The following is a 19,554-nucleotide window of genomic DNA, read 5'->3' on the forward strand; positions in this document are numbered from 1 at the left end:
CTGAAAATTCATAATAATTATTAACACACATACTGAAAACAATCAAAAAGCCATGTATTGTATTGTTTCTTTTCAAACAACTTTCTAGCTTCCAATATAGAAACAATTCAGCATTTGGAAGTAAAGATAGGAGGTTATCCTCAGCTCTATCACAGGTCTGCCTGGATGAGCTACATGAGACCCCACCTCAAAAAAGTACAGAGGCACTGGAGAAATGGCTCAATGGTTAAGAGCACTTGCTGCTCTTGCAGAGGACCCAAGTTTGATTCCCAGAACCCATGTGGCAACTCACAATTTGCAACTCCAGTTCTCAAAAGATCTGACACTCTCTTCTGGCTTCCGCAGGCAATATACCCACATGGTACACAGACATACATTCAGGCAAAACCCTCATTTGCATAAAATAAAACTAAATAAATCTTTTTAAAGTATACATATATCTGAAGGAAGTTTTTCTTTAAGATAATATTTTATTAATATCTTCAAACATTGACAAGCTATTACTTAAGTGCACCAGTTGACAGTTTTATATTATGTATATGGTGCTAGGAAGCTAGTAGGGAAAAAAGGAAAGAACGTGTGTGTGTGTGTGTGTGTGTGTGTGTGTGTGTGTGTGTGTGTGTGTGTGTGTTCACATGTGTATAAGCTCACAGGGGACAGAGGATCTCAGTGTCCTGCTCTGTCACCCTCCACCTTATTGCCTTGAGACAATGTATCTTACTGAACCTGGGCTTAGGATGGCTACCAGCAGCCCTTGCCTCTTCCCCTGACAGGGTGCTGTGGGGCCACAGGCGCACAAGTGGCCATACCCAGATCTTTGTGTGGGTGCTGGGAATTTGATGCTTTTGAAGCAAATACTCTTTCTTAGTGAACCATCTCTCCAACTGCTCCTTTTTCCTTGTGCATGCACTTTCTTCTGTAAGACTTATCATTGCAGATGGGCGGTGGTGGCGCAGGTCTTTAATCCCAGCACTTGGGAGGCAGAGGCAGGTGGATGTATGTGAGTTCGAGGCCAGCCTGGTCTACAGAGCAAGATCCAGGACAGGCACCAAAATTACACAGAGAAAACAGAAGAAGAAGAAGAAGAAGAAGAAGAAGAAGAAGAAGAAGAAGAAGAAGAAGAAGAAGAAGAAGAAGAAGAAGACATCATTTCCCACTTCAGAAGCACGTCTAATTAATAACATCACAGTCTCATTGTGGGCTCTTCCTCCATCACTCCTTGGGCTGAAATGACCTTCTCAGACATCTCGGCAGCACAGGGGCACATATGCGCCTCCGTTTTTTTTTTTTTTTTAATAGTTTTACCTTTTTTTGAGATCTTCATACATGGGTATCTTAGTTAGGGTTACTATTGCTGTGATGAAACACCGTAACTAAAAGCAACTAGAGGAGGAAAGAGTTTATTTGACTTATACTTCAACATCACTGTTCACCACTGGAATAAGTCAGGACAGGAACTCAAACAGGGCAGGAACCTGGAGACAGGACCTGATGCAGAGGCCATGGAGGGGTGCTGCTTACTGTCTTGCTCCTCGAGGCTTGCTCAGCCTGCTTTCTTACAGAAACCAGGACCACCAACCCAGGGGTAGCACCACCCACAATGAGCTGAGCCCTCCCAAATCAATCACTAACTAGGAAAACTCCCTACAGGCTTGCCCACAGTCAGATATTATTTACCTTCATCAGTTAGGCATTTACTCAACTGAGGTTCCCTTCTCTCAGATGAGTCTAGCTTGTGTCAAGTTGACATAAAACTGGACAATAAGCAATGCCTCTGATTTACTCCTGACCCTTTATCTTCCACCTACAACTCCACCCATGTCCCCATTACCAAATTCATTATCTTTTCTTTAAATATTTATGTGTGTGTATGTATACATAACCTGCTGCATCCAGAGTCTCCCTCTCTCAGTAGCTGTTAACCACCTGCAGCTCTTTATCTAGGGGTGGGACAATGTGGAATTTTCCCTGTCCACATTAGCATGCCAACATTGCTATTCTTATGCTGGTTTTGTTCAGATAGCAAATGGAGCATGAAAACTCAGAAGGCTGATTTCCACCACCACCACCACCACCACCACCACCACCACCACCACCCCCGCCCCCATTAAAGTGGTAGAACAAAAGATGTAGCAGGACAAGGAAGGGAGCTGTTAGGGACACAAGGAAAGACCACAGGAAGAAGGAAGAAAAAATCTGAATTTGCTATGTGTGAAGTGCTCATGAACTGGTAGGTGATAATGTTCAGCAAGTGGAGAAAACACAGGTTCGGAGTTTGGTAATTACCCACCTGGAGGCCATATCTGAAGCTGTGTGAGTAATGACACCAGGAAGGAGGGGGATTGCACTGGATTTGAAAAGATAAAGGGCATAGATCATAACTAACTGTATTTGCAATCTTTTTTTTAAACCCTTTACAAAGATTACTTGGAAGTTTTGTTTAAAAAAAAAATCAGCTTCCTGAGAAACCATTTGCTATCAAGAGAGATAGATACTGAAAGCTATAGGAGAATGAGGGCTGGGATCCTATAAAATGAGTAGGCAGTCAAATGTGTCCTTACAGAAACACACTTCAGTAACAGGGAGTGAGGAGCAGAGGCAAGCTCGGCACGGAACTGGTTGGCAGCTGGTCCCTTGATGGGGAAGTTGGGGGAGGAAATGTATTTCTTCTTTGGAAAAGAAACTTTAGAAGAATGTTTGTTGGAGAAGGAAAGAGTGATAAAGAGAGAATGGCTGAAACTTCATGTGAGAGGAAATTCTTGTCTTCGTTGAGGGATTAGAAAGGAGAAATGTGGCTAGGTGCACCAATGTCAGTCTGGAACATCCAAAAGCAGGGATTTCTCTTCTAACGCAGAGGAGCTAGGAGGAGCAGCCACAAAGAGAAAGTAAAGCTGTGTGAGAGATGCTAAAGGGACCAGAAGTTGAGAGATGTCATTTTGAACTGCTCAAGGGATAACTGAGTGTATCGAAGGCTTGAGAAAAGAAGGTTTCTTACGAGAAGCAGAAATGCAATTTGCAGTCCCTCACCAAACGAAGAGTCTTGTTGTTCTTAAACCTAAGTTCCATCAACATAGACAGTCTTGTTCATATAAAAAACAGATCCAAGACCCTGGGCTTTCAGAGGGGTCTCAGAGGTCATCTGAGAATACAAACATTCAAGATGACACACACTGCTGCACCCAAGCACAGAGTACACCATGGTCCGTCTAGAGAATTCAGATCAGGGAGTGTCTTAGTTTTGTCTCTGGTGAGGGAAGGAAATCTCCAGGGCAAATGCTAAACTGCTGAGAAGTTGTGAAAAGGCAACAGTGGTTCACAGGATGACTCCAGAGGGGGAAAAGTTATAAGCATCTTCTCCAGTGTGACTCAGCACAGGAATTATCATATGGTGTGTGAGGGTCTTTTCCCCCAGTTCCCAGAGAATCATTTTAACCTCCAAGAGATATATCATGGTGAATGTCAAAGCCTTCTGGTCCTTTGATGACATCAAGTCCCACAGATAACATGATACATATCAGTGACTCTGCTCATTTTCAGGGTCTTGGAGCCCACCATGAATCCTACTGCACTGACATTATTCATATGTCAATATATACATATATACATATACATATATATATATACATATACATATACATATACATATATATATATATACCTTGGAATAAATACCAAATGTACCACAAAAAGAAGCTGTGCCGTTGCTCTTGTGCCTTCTGTCCCACTGTCCAAGGGTTATCACCAACTGCCCCTCAGGTGCTCCCTCTCCTCAGCAGCAGCCCCTCTTCACCATTGCTCTCAACCCAGGGTTGCTGAAGAGTATAACGATGGGGTGAATCATCGTGCACAGATGAATCACCACCTCCCACATCCAGTACCTGAATTCCTGAAATGGTGTACTGCTGATGGAACTAAGTACCAGAGTCAGAAAACAGGAGATGAAAAGGATGATGAAGGAGAGGAGAGTAAGGAGGACTTTCACGTGGGCCTGTGCTCTAACATCCCGGAGTCCTGAGAAGGTCGAGAGAGTCTTCTTCATGTGTTTTACCAAAGATACGAGGAGCAAAATCATGAAAATGCTAAAGATAACAGTAGGGATTGTCCACATAATCATTTTTATAGAAAAGAAGTAGAATTTCTCAAATGAGTTTCTTAAGCTATTCCCAGTGACATTCCAAGGTTGCTGGTCACTCTTTACAAAGTTCATATATATTATATAATTGCCTATGAAACACAGGATACTAGTTAAGCTTGACATCCCTACAGCAGTGACCAACATCCATGGTACCCACCCAGGCACCCTGTACTTTAGCCACATAAACACAGGGTGGGCTAAGGTTGCAATTTTCACAGAATAAAAGAAACCCAGCAAGGAGCAGAACCAGATAGTCACAGCAGTCAGGAAGTCCCACATAAAATTTAGGAGCTGCATTACAGTGTTGTATGGGAAGACTGTTGGATTCAGGAAAACATAAGTATTCTTACCTATCACCACACATTGTAGACAGAAGCGAGAGGCTGCCAGACTCATCAGTAACTTATTATGAGCTGACAGTGTTCTCTGGAGCAACCATTTCTTGCCCAGTGCTATAATGATAGATCCATTGCCTACCATTGCCACCAGGCACAACAGGACTAAAGTGATAAATAAAGTGATGACTGCCTTATCAGCAGTCTGACATCCCAGAACTGTGTGACTTGTGCTCACTTCTCCTGTGGACATGATGGGTCCCAAGAAGGACTATTTGTCGCTCTAAGAAGTCTCTCCAATATTGTTTGTCTCTCCACGCGCCCTAAGTGGAGAAGTGAAGCCAGAAGTGAGGGTGTAGGCTCTCTGAGGAGGATAAAAATGTTTCTTCTCTTCAGAATAGATGCAAATATTGCCAAGGCTAAGTTTCCACAAAGTCTCCGTGTGTGCCTGTATATTTGCCTGCTCTCTTGCCTATCCCCTACCCATTGTCAACATCAGTGTGAATAATGTATCAGGCCCTTGCATATGGTGTCTCTTACATAGGCAGTTACGCTTCTCTGAGCTGATACCTAAGACCACACACCTGGAGCTACCTGGTAATAAAATCCCCAGGACATGCATCCTACTGAATAGCAGAGCTCATGTCCATGTTATGGGGGTGGGGGTGGGGAGGATAAGAGATGATTGTTGGGTACTAGACATGGTTCTAGATGCCCCTCCAAATATTTAGTTCTGACAGCAACCCTTTGAAAGAGGTATAGTAAGAACATCCCTTCGGCATAGAGCCAGAAACTGATCCCAACCTCTCTCCTGAGAGAGCTTAGCTCAAGTTCTAGTCAGGTGAGGATTCTGCATCCCAGAGCAGACCAAAAGAGACAGTTACACAGAATGAAACAGGGACTTTCTCTAAAAAATTTAGACAATGTTCTGTTAGCAACGACTTTCACAATGGCATCTCACCAAGAGAGCTATAAACCGTGAGAGGCCTGGTCAGAGAGAGGTTTCAACCCACGTCCCACTCCTCACTGTGAGTGCTTGAGCGTGCCAGTGAGCCCCTCTGTTTCCTTATTTCCATCTCTAAAACATGAAAAGGACTCATTCTACTCCACAGACTTTCCTGGGAGAGTGGGTGTGGCTGCATGAAGACGTCAAGGTTGATTTCATAGATAGAAGAAATGAAGCTGCAAGTGTCAGGTGAAGACATATGTAAATCATATTTAACTCACAGCAGAAGGCCGAGAGCTGCACTGATTCCAGGACCAGCCCCCTCACCACAGTTAGCAACTTAACTTAGAACCTCCATCCTCTTCCACTTTAGCAACTATGGATTCCATCTAGATCTCTGCTTCTTTGCTGACTAAAGTTTGAGGGCTGGCTGGATGGCACAGTGGATCAAGGTACTTGCCAACAAGGCTGAAAACCTGTGTTCCTTCCCTGGAAACCACACAAGTTGGAATAAGAGAACCAACTCCACAAAGTTGTCCTCTGGCCTCTACAGAGGACACCTTGTTGAGAGCACATGAGCGCACACACACACACACACACACACACACACACACACACACACACACACACACAAATCAAATTTAAAAAAATAACCAGGACTGGGGAAATGCCTCAATAAGTGCTTGCCACACAAGTATGAGGATCTTTGTTTATCTCTCCCAGCAACCATGGAAAACTCCAAAAATGACTGAGAACCTGTAATCCCCCTGCTGGGTATGGGAGACACAAGGAATTCTGGGACTGGCCCCCAGCCTAGTCGGGGGGTGGGGGGGCGGTTGAGCTCCAGGTACAATAGGAGAGCCTATCTCAAGAATAAAGGAAAGAAGGCACACAAAATTGACACAGTGATTGTGCCTTCTTGTGAAAATGCCAGTTCCCAGGGAATAGTGCTCCAAACTTCCTTTTCTGTGTCCCGGGTTCTTTGGCTGACTTTTGACAGTTCACTAGTGGAACCTAGAGAATGAGGCAAACTGGATCTTTGAACTCTGGAGTTTGTGCAGCTGCAAACCTTGCAGTATGGAAAACTCCTCTCTCTTCTTTCTACCTCCTGCACGATTGATGGCTCATAAGATGTGTAATTAACCTCAACTGATTGAGCAGTTATTGTTAAGCATCTCTTATTCCATAATACGGGTATGAAAAGCACTGGTCTGCAACAGTGAATTAGTTGCCATCAAAGTGCTTTTATGCACACATCATAAACCAAAAACATTTACTGTGCATATATTATGTGCAAATTAAATTCATTCAAAAAGAAGAGTAGCCTTTTATATTTAAAAACATAATTACTTATGGTGTGCTTTTAATATTTACTTACTGTATTTTGTGTGTAGGAGTGTTTCACATAAATGTATATAAAAGCACCATGTTTATGCCTGGTATCCATAAAGATCAGAAGAGCATATCAGATCTCTGGGAACTGGAGTTACAGATGGTCACGAGCTACCATGTGGGTACTAGGAACTGAACCTGAGTCCTCTGCAAGAGCAGTATGTGCTCTTAACCACTAAGTCCATCTCTGCAGCCGTATATTCCATGGTGATTTTCATCCCTGTATTTATGACATTTTGCTTTCTCTTATTTAGATTTAGCTTTTAGGTAAACACAAAGTCTGATAATTTCACATTTTTCATAGTCTTTTTTTTTTTTTTTCAAAACAGAGTTTCTCTGTGTAGTCTTGGCCATCCTGGAAATCCTTCTGTAGACCAGGCTGGCCTCAAACTCACAGAAATCCATCTGCCTCTGCCTCCCAAGTGCTTGGATTAAAGGTGTGTGCCTGTAGCTAGAGTTTTCCTGTCTTGCCCACGGTCAGGACAAATCTTTGTCACCCGCCAGTCCCACAGTCCCTCAGACCCAACCAAGTAAACACAGAGACTTATATTGCTTACAAACTGTATGGCCCTGGCAGGACTCCTGCCAACTGTTCCTATATCTTAAATTGATCCATTTCCATAAGTCTATACCTTGCCACGTGGCTCGTGGCTTACCGGCATCTTCACATTCTGCTTGTCCTGGCGGCGGCTGGCAGTGACTCCTGCTGCCTTCCTGTTCTTTCTTTTCTCCTCTCTGTTAGTCCCACCTATACTTCCTGCCTAGCCACTGGCCAATCAGTGTTTTATTTATTGACCAATCAGAGCAATACATTTGCCATACAGAACATCCCACAGCATGTGCCACCACCACCGTTGGTGTAAATATGAAAGTAATTTGATAGAAAGCTAGAATAGATGTTCTGGATAGAAATTCTCAACTCAGCGCTCTGCCTCAGAAAGCTTAAAAGAGAAAACAGTGACCTGCATGTTGTCTTTAAATGTTATGTAACTTCCTAGTCATTCCCAAAAACTCTTAGAAGGGTTCAGTAGGGCTGGTTATAAGATTTAGCAAGTGAAGGCACTTGCTGCCAACTAACAACCTGTGTTCCATCCCCAAGACCCATATAGTGGAAAGAGAAAACCTATTTGTGAAAGCTATCGTCTGGCTTCCACAGCCTACCATGTCATGTGCTCACCACCCCCAACATATGCAGACCACAATAAATGTTGAAAACGTTATGGAGATGAGTAAAACTCTGTGCTGTGTGTCAGAAGAGAAAAGCAGTGGTAATGGCAGTAGGGACACAATTATGCAGCTAGCTTTATGGTTAAGAGGTGTTTAGTGCTTACTGCTCTTTCAGGGACCCTGAAATTGGTCCCTAGCACCCATGTCAGCAGGTTCACAGAGCCCATAACTGTACCCTTCTGGCCTTTGGGGGGCATCCACACATACATGCACGCGCGCACGCGCACACACACACATACACACACACACACACACACACACACACAAGTAATAACTCTAAAAGAAATGCACATATATTAAGTATGACCAGATATGCTTGAGTTCCATCAGGGATTCACTTGAGGCCATGATGGTGTCTCTGGCTGAAAAGTTGGACTATAAAAGGATCCCAGATCCCTCTCTGTCACATTATGACAGATAGATGCTTACAACCAGGAAGAAGGATGTCATCAGAACCCAACCATGCTGGCACTCCACATTAAGGCTCTAGCACTGTACAAAATAGTCACTTAGACTATGATATTCTGATACAGAGCCTAAACCAACCAAGGCATAACCATATGCATATTTATTAATTATAATCATGTCCACTTCATCGTTGTGGTATGTGCATTGTAAAACATGCACAAAAAGGTAAAAAGGTAATGGAAATTGAAATGGCCACATTTTCCTTTCCACTCCCAGTATGTCACTTTTCCCAAATTCCAGCCTGGAGAAGGCTAACCTGAGCAACAGCATCCAGGAAAGGCCCCTGGGCAAGACAAGCAGAAGTAAGATTATCAAAATTAACAATTGTCATGTAGCTTGGCACTTGCCTATAATCAAAGCACTTAAAAGGCTGAGGCAGGAGGATTGTGAGCAGCCTGAACTACATGAGAACTGGTCTCAAAAACACCACAGTATGAGGATGTAGTTGCATCTTCAAGTCCCCCATATAGCATGGGCAGTGCCCAGGGCTGGATGTCCAACAGGAACACAAAACAAAATTTGAGAATTCCTTTTGTTTTCCCTCTGTCTTCAATTGGCCAAAACCTAAACATCTTTTCACATTAGACAATGCAATTCCACTGAACATGAGGTCATGGACAGGACCTACGGTAGCACAAACTCTTCCTGCCCTCCGTCTCCTAGGTCAATCTGGAAAGGGCCTTTTGGTAGGATCAGCTTTAGTCAGGATACAAATGATGAGGAGTGGCAAAAATTGGTAAGAAGTGAGAAAAGAATGAAAAGGAGAAGAGAAAGGTAGAAGGAACTGAAAAGAGACTGGGCTTAGCAGGGCAGAGGCTGAGGGGCTACAGCTAAGGTCAGGCAGTGGATGGCATGCAGGAATCCATGCCATGGAAACAACCGGTAATGGTTACATGTCTTCAGAAGGGAAGTACTTATAGAAATGAGGCTTGGAGAATACGATGTGGGCTGCTTTCACAGAGAGCCACAGGAGCCTCTGAGGAACTGAGGCCATTGGCTAAGACAAACCTGGGTGATTTGGAACTCAGACCAGGGATGACTACAAATGAAGGGGACAAAAGAAACACAGAGAGTTAGGGGGAAATTAGTGTGGAGCTTGGAAGAAGTTGAAAAGAGGGAAAGCAGTGAGAGGGTATCCGAACCTTATGAATTCCTGCTACACATAAACTCACTTGTCACAGTCCTGACACTGATCACTTGAAAGGAGAGACACCTTTGGTCCAAGGCCTTCAAAGCTTATGATTGGGCAGCATGTATGTCCTAAAATCTCATCTTCATGGTCTTTCTCAGTTTGGGATTGCTAAGCACCAGCATGATGGAGTTCAAAGAGATGCCCGTGTATATGATGACTTCTCGGACCCAATACCAGTGACTCTGCAAGGTTTTGATTTTTGTAGCAAAAATTACCAAGGACAGAAAAAATAATATATAGAAGATGAAGAAGAAGGTAAGGGATTTCAGAGCCATGGTATGAGCCTGAGTATGGAAATCACAAGCCCCAGGTCTATGGTCCCTCAGCTTCATCACATGTCGGAACAGTGAGAACATGAGCAAGATAATGGACACCAGGAACAGGACGAAAGGAGTGAGCCACATGAGCACTGCATGAGCCAAGTAACAGTACCGAAAGAAGTCCAATGTCATGTGACCAAGAGTGCAGTTTCCGAGGGAACCCTGGGAGATGGTCATCTGAATAGCAATGATGTTCCCAGTGGCTGAGATGATGGCTGACAGGCCACCCATGATGGAGCACAGCAGCAGCCTAGGAACTAACTGGGAAATCCTCCACTTGAGCCAAAAGAGGGCAGGGTGAGAGAAGGAGGAGATCTTCACACAGTAGAAGACAGCTAGCCAGGCAGTAAGCCACAAAATGAGAGTGTTGGTGAAGTCCCAGAGGATGCCAAGAAGGTTTGCTTGGTAACAAAAACCAAAGGAGGCCAAGAGATTGATCAGGATGGTCATCCCATGAAGGCAGAACCGGGAAGAAGCCAGAGAGGCCACAATCGTGTCAGCTGCTGATAGGGCCCGCTTCCGCATCCACTCTCTGCCCAGCACGATGATCATGAAGCCATTGTGCAGCAGAGAAGCCAGTGACACCAGGCAAAAGATGATCATGAAGATCAGTGTGGGTGTGGAGGGCATCTTGTTGAGGGAAGATCTGTTCAGACAGGCTCCAGAGCACTGAGACACAGGCACCGGAGAAAACAGAATCTACCGCCAAACTGTCATTAGGCCAGAAACATGGCAACTCTCACCCTGGATTCATGCAAAAGCAGCCAAGTTCTAGTGCCCGGGACTTGAAATGATAGTAATTACAGTCTCCCTAGACATGGAAATCACTCCCAGTTCAATGACACCTGCCTCAATTTGTATAACCTGCATTTGCCTACTTTGCCATAGCCAGGTGCAGGCAAATGTTAGCAGGAGATGCTCCAGAGTGCTGGGGAATACCCCTCTTATGCAAATTGTTTCTCTCTCTCTTTTCTTCACAATATTTTCCTTTATTCTTTGACAATTTCATACATGTATACAATGTATTTTGATCATATATATTCCTAAATCACCCTTCTACTCCTTCAGCACCTACACACACACACACACACACACACACACACACACACACACACCCCTTCATGTCTTATGGAGTTTTGTTTTCTTGCTTGTTTTGTCTAACGGAATCTAATTAGTGTTTCCTGTGTGCACATGGAGGTGTAAGGACGGGGCCTTCCACTACTATGTCAAAAACCTACCAGTGGCCACACTCCTGAAGAAAAATGATTCTCCAATGAGCTTCTCAGCTAGTGGTGGCACTTTATGACCCTCTTCTATCCATGCTGGAATTTTGATCAACTCGACCTTGTGAGGACTTTGTGTAAATAATCACAGCTGCTGTGAATGTGTAAGTGTGATGGCTCCATCATGTCCAGAGGATAGCATTTCACAGCAGCCGTCCCCACCCAGCTCTCATATTCTTTCCACCGCTTCCTCCATGATGTCCTCTGGGCCTTGGGTTAGGGAGTGTGATATAAATGCCCAATTTAGAGCTGAACCTCACAGTCACTTCTTCTCAGCACCTTAGCAGTTGGGAGTTTCTGCAGTAACTGTAACTACTGCAGAAAGGAACTTCTTTGACCAGTGTTGAAAGTAGTACAAATCTCTGGGTATAAATAAAGCACAGATATTTATAAGGCAGTTGGATATTCCCTGATAGTCTATGACCTCTCCAGCCATGGGCTTTTGGCAAAGTTTACAGTGATAGGCAAGAAATCCTTCCTGTATAGCAAGCCTCAAATTCAGTCAGAAAACAGTTGTTGGTTACCCCTATAAGAGTCATGCCACTATCACACCAGTGGGATCATCTTGCCTGGCAAACACATTGTTTATTAAATATACTATTTCTTTCCAGAGTATTTCTTAAAAGATGCTGCTACTCGTATTTCCTTCTCTGAAACTGAACTTTCATGCCCTGAGTAAATATTTCATTAAGTGCCCTTTAGACACTATGTTAAGGCTCACCACCACCACCACCCCACCCCCCACCCTCACCACCCCCACCCCTGCCACCCAGGTCAGTGACATAGGGAGACACCATATGTGCAAGGCTTGGAAAATCTCCCTACCTGGTGACCTTTAGAGATGCCTATCTTTAGTCTCTAGCTAAAATATGAACTTCACTGATGTATTACATTCAGGCCTGATAGCCACTAACATCTTAGCTTTGATGTGTTTTACAAATAAAATTTATTTGTTTCTAAAATGGCACTGAGGATATGAGAGAGAAGATAAGTAGTGATGAGGAGGAGGAAGGAATGACGAGAAGGAAAAATAGCCCAGAAATTACATCACAGTAGAAGCTGAGGAACAAAACTACATCAAGAAGAAGAGCTCAGGACAAATCTGGAGGCAAAACAATGTGGAGTAAGCTCCATTCCACAATACCAAAGATCATAATAACTATCCTGCCAGAATAACTAGCCTGGCCATTCATCAAGTGATTTATGTCACACAGGTTATGTCTTGCCTTCACCACCAGCCACACAAAGTAAGCCAGTTCAGATCAGCCAACCCAGCTCAGGGGGTAGTGCAGAGGATCTCACCGAGGTAAGCTAAGAAAGGAAAGAGCCTGTGCTTGTGGACCACGGGAGAAGCAGGAAGGAAGAGTGAAGAGGAGGTGCAGCTGCCGCATAAGGCAGAGATGCTGGGCCAAAGTCAAGACAGGAATTCCCTCTTCAGATGCCAGTAATCCAGGAGTCAGAGTGTTCTAGGACGGCTCACAGAAAATGGCCTCCCTGCTGATATTCTGTGACCCCTCTCGAGATACCGCAAGTGAGAAGTCTATGTAAGAAAGACCAAAGTGAAATGAAATCAAGCATTTACAGATTTACAGTGGAAACTATAGGGAAAAGATATATAGCCAATTAGAGAAGAGCACTTGGTTGAAAAAAAAAAAGCTTTGTTTTTTACTAAACTTTCAAAAGATTGTCAAGAAATGATAAGCCAAATGGACTGACTCTGCAGGCAGCTTCAGGGTCTAGGCCGAGGGCCTTGCAGGCTTCCCTCTGGTTCTCCATAAAGATAGCAGCAGTGAGCAGCCTCTGAGCATTTCACAATGTTTGGCTCTGCTCAAAATTCCTAGGCCAGAGGCCAACTTCCTGATGTCATCATCGAGCAAGTTGAGGCCATGACACCCACGCCCTGCTGTAACCATGTGTAACCAAGTGTACGTTGTGTGCTCGCAGGCACCTTCATGTTACTTGTTCTACCACCAAAGCCTATCTCTGGTCAGAACGAGTCCCTTGGTCCCCAGACTTTACCTTCTCTGCACTGGACAGCACCACAGTGCCGTGTCTCAATTCCCTCCCGTGAGAAAGCCGACTTCAGAACTGGGATGTGGCTCAGTTGTTAGAATGCTTGCCTTGTATGCAGAAGCTCTGAGTTCAAGCCCCAGCAGCTGTAGATGGTGGTACAGGCCTGTAATCCCAACACTTGGGAACTGGAGGGAAGAGGAGGAGGAGAAGCTCAAGGTTGTTGTCAAATATGTAGTGAATTTGAGGCCAGCCTGGGCTACATGAGAGTCAGTCTCAGAAAAACAAAGAGGAAGAAGAGAAAGAAGAAAAGGATTCCCGCAGTCACCTGTTCTAGCTCTCAGTGGTTCATCTGACAGGTCTCAGAGGTCCCCTTTCCCATTCACTGTCTACCACCAAAGGACAGTACAAGCAGGCCCATCTCTTTAGCTGTTTTCCACAGTCATTCAAACACAAAACAGTAATCAAAGTATCAACCCTTCTCATAAAACTCTAGATCCTGTTTCTCTTCCTAAAGGTGTCCGGTGCCTACGAATGAAGGTAATAAATTCTTTTCTGTGACACAATATTGTTTTTCAGGATGATACTTGAGTCCTCTAGGGGAGGACTAGTGTCGAATGAGTCACAGCAGGATCTTTGTTTCCAGATGGAAAATTCTGCAAAGAGCTACGTGTATTTCCTTCCTTTTAGTTCTCTACACTAGTAAATGTCTTTGTTTGTTCATTTCTGCTCATTAATTTTTCATTTTGTTTTGCTTTTTTCCTTATTACATTATAATGCATTGTGTCATCTTTGAGATATGTAAAAATGTGTTACATTTGACAAGGTTTGTTAATCCTTTGGCTCACTCTCCATTGAAACCTTAGGTGCTCCGTGGTATGTGCAGGCAGTGATGCCAGGAAAAGGTGGATGGAGAAGGAAATAATGTTTTAATGTCTAAGTGGTATACACATTTTATGTCAAACTATGCATAAAGTTGAGTTATATTTCTTAAAAATGTTCTAAATATCTGTTTCTAGCCCTACCAACTTCTCCTCATTCTCTTTAGATAAATAATTTAAGATTGTAGCATTGATTCTAATAACATACCATTATAAAATAAAATTCTAGCTCTCTGAGAACAAATTTGGAAAATTCCAATAACCTCATTCACCAAAATACATATCTGAGTGTGGGGCTACAGGCCTCTAACCTCAGCACTCAAGAGGAAAGCGGATTTTTAAGTGCCAGCTTATACCATTTATACAGTGAGAACCTATCTCAAAAACAGAATGGGGCCAGAGAGATGACTCAGACACTAAAGTGTTCTGTGCTCTTGCAGAGGACCGGGGTTCAAATCCCCAAATGCTGTGCAGCTCACAACTGCCTGTAACTCCAGCTCCAGGGGATCTGATACTCTCTCCTGGCCTCTGCGGGCACCAGCACACATGTTAACATCCACATACAAAGACACATACACTAAAAATAAAAATAAATCTTAAAAAAGCAAAAGAAAACAGTTTTTTAAATATCAAAAACTGTAACATAGAACAAAAAAAACAATTTAGACACAGTTAATATTGTGTCTAAATTTCTCATCATTTTCCTTTCCATTGAAAAACAGGACTTTCAGGTTATTTTCACAACTGTAAGAGTATCCTTCAAGGAGAGTCCTCATCCACTTTTATTTTAATCATTAAAATGTTTCCTTCTTACTTTCTTTTTTAGTATTTATTGTTGCTGTTTTTAATCATGTGTACTTTAGGTACGTGAGTACGAAGCCTAAAGAGGTCAAAGGTGTCTGATCCTCTTGAACTGCCGTGATAGGCTGCCCCACACGTGTGCTGGGAAGTCAACTCAGGTGCTCGGCGAGGGCAGTACAGGACCGTAACTACTGAGCCATCTCTCCGGCTCACTTTCTCACTTTCTTATACCATTTGAATAACCAGGAACAATACCAGGGAACTTTATAGGAATAAATCAATGCATCCTCCTTAGTGCCATAAAGTTCATTAACATATTACATCTGTGGGAGAGGTAATAGCGTCCAAGCCGTTGAGTCAGTGGTTTGAAGACCACTTTTCCAGGACGTTCTCAGGGGCCAACACTAAGAAGAACTAGAGAAAGAAAAACCTCCAGCTCTCATCCAACAGAGCTGATCTATTGACAATTATTTTTTTATACTGAGTTTTGCCAGGAGATTTCAAAATCGGGACTTTACTCCATTGCAAAAAGAAACAAATGTGAAACTATTGTCCTTGACCAAAACTCAAACAAATGGACAAGGACAGGCAGAGCCTGGGTTTCGTTGTTGTCTCATTCATCTCTCAAAACTCTTCTAAAATGCCAGCAAAGGGATTTTTAAAAATTATTTTAGGGCATCAGGCCATAATAACAGAGAGAATGGAAAACAAAATTCATTTGGAAAGCTGAAAAGTAGATGGACAAGCAGTCAAAGATATAGCCTCTCTGTGAGAACTGAATCCTTCATGAGCAGAAGAGAGTCAAGAATGAGCCCAACCTGTACTCGGGGGAAATGGCACCAGCTGCCACTGGAGGACAATGAAGAGTCAGTTTAGAACGAGGATTCCAGTAGCTGGGTTTAGTAGCAGAGCTTTGGCCTGACATGCAGAAGGCCCAGGGTTTGAGTCTCAACACTGCAGGACAGGAGGAAGAAAGGAGGTGAGTGGGAAGGAAAGGACTTGGGTTCCCAGGTTCCCCTGTTTTGCATAACTGGGGTTACCACCTGCCCTTCACCTAGGAAAGGATTCGGGTGTATTCTCTGTAGAGGGTAAACAGGCTCTCTGGGCTGCACTGTCAGAGTTGAAACAAGGGAACATACTTAAAGCAGGGAGACTAGAGGAACAAATGTGTTTCCCTCGCGGAAGGAAAATTAGCATTAACCTAGAACTCCCTAACTGGATGCTCAAACGCAAGGGTAAGTTCCTCCTGATTTACAAGGTCAAACCCATTTTTTTTTTCTGACATCACACCCATGCAAAAGCTTTGCAAATTTGGTTGGAATCACACTTTGGGTTTTGTGTTTAAGCTTTTCCCAGGCCAGTGCTACACAGTTGAGATCCTGGGCAGCTCCTAGACAACCACGTAGTCACAAAGGGTACATCCAATCCTCTTCTGCTTGCTGAGCTCTCAAGCTGTGCTACTCAGGAGGTTAGATATATTAACCGCACTTTTGACTAACACTATTTTCAACTGACAATGGCTCTACTGGCATGTGGCCACATGTAGGTCAAATGCAACTTTACAGGCTTTAGAGCCAAATTTTCAAAGATGTTTATTTTCTCCAAAGTAAATACACAAAATGCAATCACTCATCTGTAATGATAAATGAAATCAGGACAGTCTCTGGAAAATGGATGCAACCGAAGACCATTTAAGTGAAATAGCCTCCGAAAGGCAAGTACTGCATGCTTTCTCTCATACAAAGATTCTAGATTTAATGTGTGTGTGTGTGTGTGCATGCGTGTGTGTGTGTGTGTGTGTGTGTGTGTGTGTGTGTGTGTGTGTGTGTGTGTGTACACGTGTTCATCCAGATGAAAGTAGAAAGGAAACTGGAAGGGGATTAGAGAGATCTTGAGGGAGAAAAGAGGAAGGGGAAGAAGAGAGAGAAAGATGAGTACAAGGAAAGCAAAAAGGAAAAGGGGGACAGAGAAGGACAGAAGGGAAGGAAAACGATAAAAAGTATAATGGCCTATGTATTCCAGGTATAAAAATGCTCTGACAAAAATCCATTATGTTTTATGGTAATGGGAAAATTAAAATCAAGAAGTTCATCCTGTATCCACTTGTGCAGGGAGCCACTGCAGAACATACTCTCCAATCTTAGAGGATTTGCTGGGGCAACGGAAGACACGGTCATAGCAATACATGCTCCAAGATGTGCAGAGACCAGGGGTGCCACGGGGATGAGGCAGAGAGAGAGGTTTGTGCAGAGGGAGGGACAGATGGAGGGAGGGACAGACAGAGGGAGGGAGGAAGGGAGCGAGGGAGGGAGTAAGGGAGGGACTGAGCATGACAAGTCCAAGCTGGAGCAAAGCAAGAGGTTCTGGGAGGACAATCCCAGGCACATAAAATTCTGCTGTACCTGCTTAATCTAGTTTTCTTTCTGTTGCTGTGATGAAACACTCTAACCAAAAGCAACTTCAGGAAGGGAAGGTTTCTGTCTGTGCACACTTCGGGTCCATTGTCAAGGGAAGTCAGAGCAGAAACTCAAGATGACCCCGTGGAGAAACACTCCTTATTGGCTTCTTCTCCTCTGGCTCATGCTCAGGCCCTCTTCTTGTATAACCCAGGACCACCAGCCCACAGGTGACAATGCCCACAGTGGCCAGGACCTCCCACATCACTCAACAGCCAAGACAGTTCCCAGCAGACATGGCCACAGGCCAATCTGGTCCGGGCAATCACTCAATTGAGACTCTCCTCCCAGTCTCTCTTATTGTGTCAAGCTGATGATAAAAACCAACCAGAACACTGGTGCATCCAAACTTGTTGAGAAAGACTTATACCAATGACCGGGCTTTAAGAGCGAAACACACACACAAGCAATTGTTAGGCTGAAAGAAAACAAATTGTGTACAGAAAGAGAGAAGGAGTCTCCGTCTAAAACATGCTTTAAGAGCATTTCCACTGTCAGAGCCAAACGGAGCGTATGCATTTAACAAGCGTTAGAACTACAGTGAAGACTGGGATGCTGGAAGGGTGCACCAGGACTGGAGGTGAGGAAGAACCAGAATCATTTCCCACAGTGGAAAGCATGCTGATAGCTGAAAAAACAAAAGTAGGATGGGTAATGTAATTTAGACACACACATCCACATGTACACATACACACATGCCCACATGTGTACACACATCCACATGTACACAGACATGCATCCACATGTATACACTCACATCCACTTTACACACATTAACATGTACACACACATCCACTTTACACACATCCACATGTACACACACAGGCACACACACATCCACATGTATACACACACACACACACACACACACACACAAGCTAAAAGGGGTCAAAATGGCTTCCCATAAAAGGGGAAAGGTCAAGAGGATGGGAACAAGAATCAGTGTTCTCAGAGTTTGTTTTATTTGTTTTGTTTTGCTTTTTCAAAATAGATCTGGTACAAATTTCTGGCTCCTTGGAACAGATGCATATGTAATTTTGATAAACTCTCAAGGGGAAAATGAGGAAAAGCAGCCATGGAGTGAGGGCTACTCACAAAAACAGTCAAGTTATGTTCCCTTGATGTTTACCAATAGTGGTACCTCCTATAAGTAAGGGTTCATTTGCTTCTTTCAATTAAGTTTTGGATTCTGTCCTCCATGAATAAGATCATAATCATCTAATACTCATAATTTCATTAAAATCTTCCAAGTATATGTTTTTCATAATCATTTGGAGGAAGAAGGGGGTAGCAATCAGTATGAGTCACATTTGCTGAAATGGTTTAATCTTGCTTACAAAGAAAAATCATAATCCAAAATTTCCATTTTCCAAATTGTAATTTTCTCCTGATTTTTTTTCTGCCCTGTGACCTCTTCCTTGTCCTTCCTCCCATCCTGAACAGCCCCCAACTACACATCATCCCAACCCTTCCTGCAGGCACAGGTCTGTCTGAGGGGAGTGTTGGTGGTAGCAGGTTATGAAATGTCTTCTTGGGGTGAGGCCAAAATGTGATGACCTACATACCACTCTGAAGTAGTGCTGGGAAGTAGAGGATAAAAGAGAGGCAAATTAAGAAGCACCCACTATTTCTCACAATGTGGAAACTCCCACAATTTCTCTTGAAGTCAGTGGAGAAGAGTTGTTTAAAAAAAAAAAAATCCCCATCGTGCAACTTTCCCTGACCATTCTTGCAGAAAATCCCAGTCTCTGTGTTTATCTGCATGGGATGAAAAGAGGGATTCCAGGGTGGCTAAGCCGGGCAGCTTAGAGAGAGACAGCCAGCGGCTGCGCCAACACTGGATAGGTTCAGTATGAACCCACAGTAGACAGTAGGCAAGCTTTGTGTTCCCAAGTAGGTGGGAAGGCTGGTGAGCACACGTCTTCCCATCACACCGAGGAAACAAAAATAAGGATAGAACCAAAAAAAAAAAAAATTAATCACGAGGTATTAAGTGAGCCTAGAAAAGAAACGTGATCTCAAATTGACTAAGCTGTTTTGAAAGCCTATATGGCTGGCATTGTGTAGAGCTCATTTGCAATCATCTTTCCCTTGCGTAATCTTATTTA

General features: G+C 43.6%; 2 protein-coding genes and 1 long non-coding RNA gene across 4 annotated transcripts in view; all 3 read right to left on the reverse strand.

Annotated features, from left to right (window-relative positions):
• Window positions 1-19,554, reverse strand: part of LOC121828287 (uncharacterized) — a 54,022-nt gene that overhangs the window by 15,919 nt on the left and 18,549 nt on the right. The window contains exon 1 of one of the 2 annotated variants that reach the window (XR_006070771.2): window positions 17,393-18,236. The exons of the other annotated variant lie outside the window; for it this stretch is intronic. This is a non-coding gene — a long non-coding RNA (uncharacterized LOC121828287). Of the gene's footprint in view, window positions 1-17,392; window positions 18,237-19,554 lie in introns of those variants that run through there. 2 annotated transcript variants of the gene reach the window in all.
• Tas2r60 (taste 2 receptor member 60) lies at window positions 3,664-5,130 on the reverse strand. Its single transcript, XM_015990309.2, has one exon. It carries the CDS (start codon window positions 4,721-4,723, stop codon window positions 3,770-3,772), a length of 954 nt encoding a protein of 317 aa, XP_015845795.1. The 5' UTR covers window positions 4,724-5,130; the 3' UTR covers window positions 3,664-3,769.
• LOC102904016 (taste receptor type 2 member 143-like) lies at window positions 5,443-11,981 on the reverse strand. Its single transcript, XM_076566416.1, has one exon. It carries the CDS (start codon window positions 10,643-10,645, stop codon window positions 9,764-9,766), a length of 882 nt encoding a protein of 293 aa, XP_076422531.1. The 5' UTR covers window positions 10,646-11,981; the 3' UTR covers window positions 5,443-9,763.

The sequence above is a fragment of the Peromyscus maniculatus genome, chromosome 3 (assembly GCF_049852395.1).
Source record: "Peromyscus maniculatus bairdii isolate BWxNUB_F1_BW_parent chromosome 3, HU_Pman_BW_mat_3.1, whole genome shotgun sequence".
Lineage (NCBI taxonomy): Eukaryota > Metazoa > Chordata > Mammalia > Rodentia > Cricetidae > Peromyscus > Peromyscus maniculatus.

Excerpts from the sequence above, each read along its gene's own strand:
- Tas2r60 (XM_015990309.2), bottom strand. The coding sequence starts at position 4,723 with ATGTCCACAGGAGAAGTGAGCACAAGTCACACAGTTCTGGGATGTCAG.
- LOC102904016 (XM_076566416.1), bottom strand. The coding sequence starts at position 10,645 with ATGCCCTCCACACCCACACTGATCTTCATGATCATCTTTTGCCTGGTG.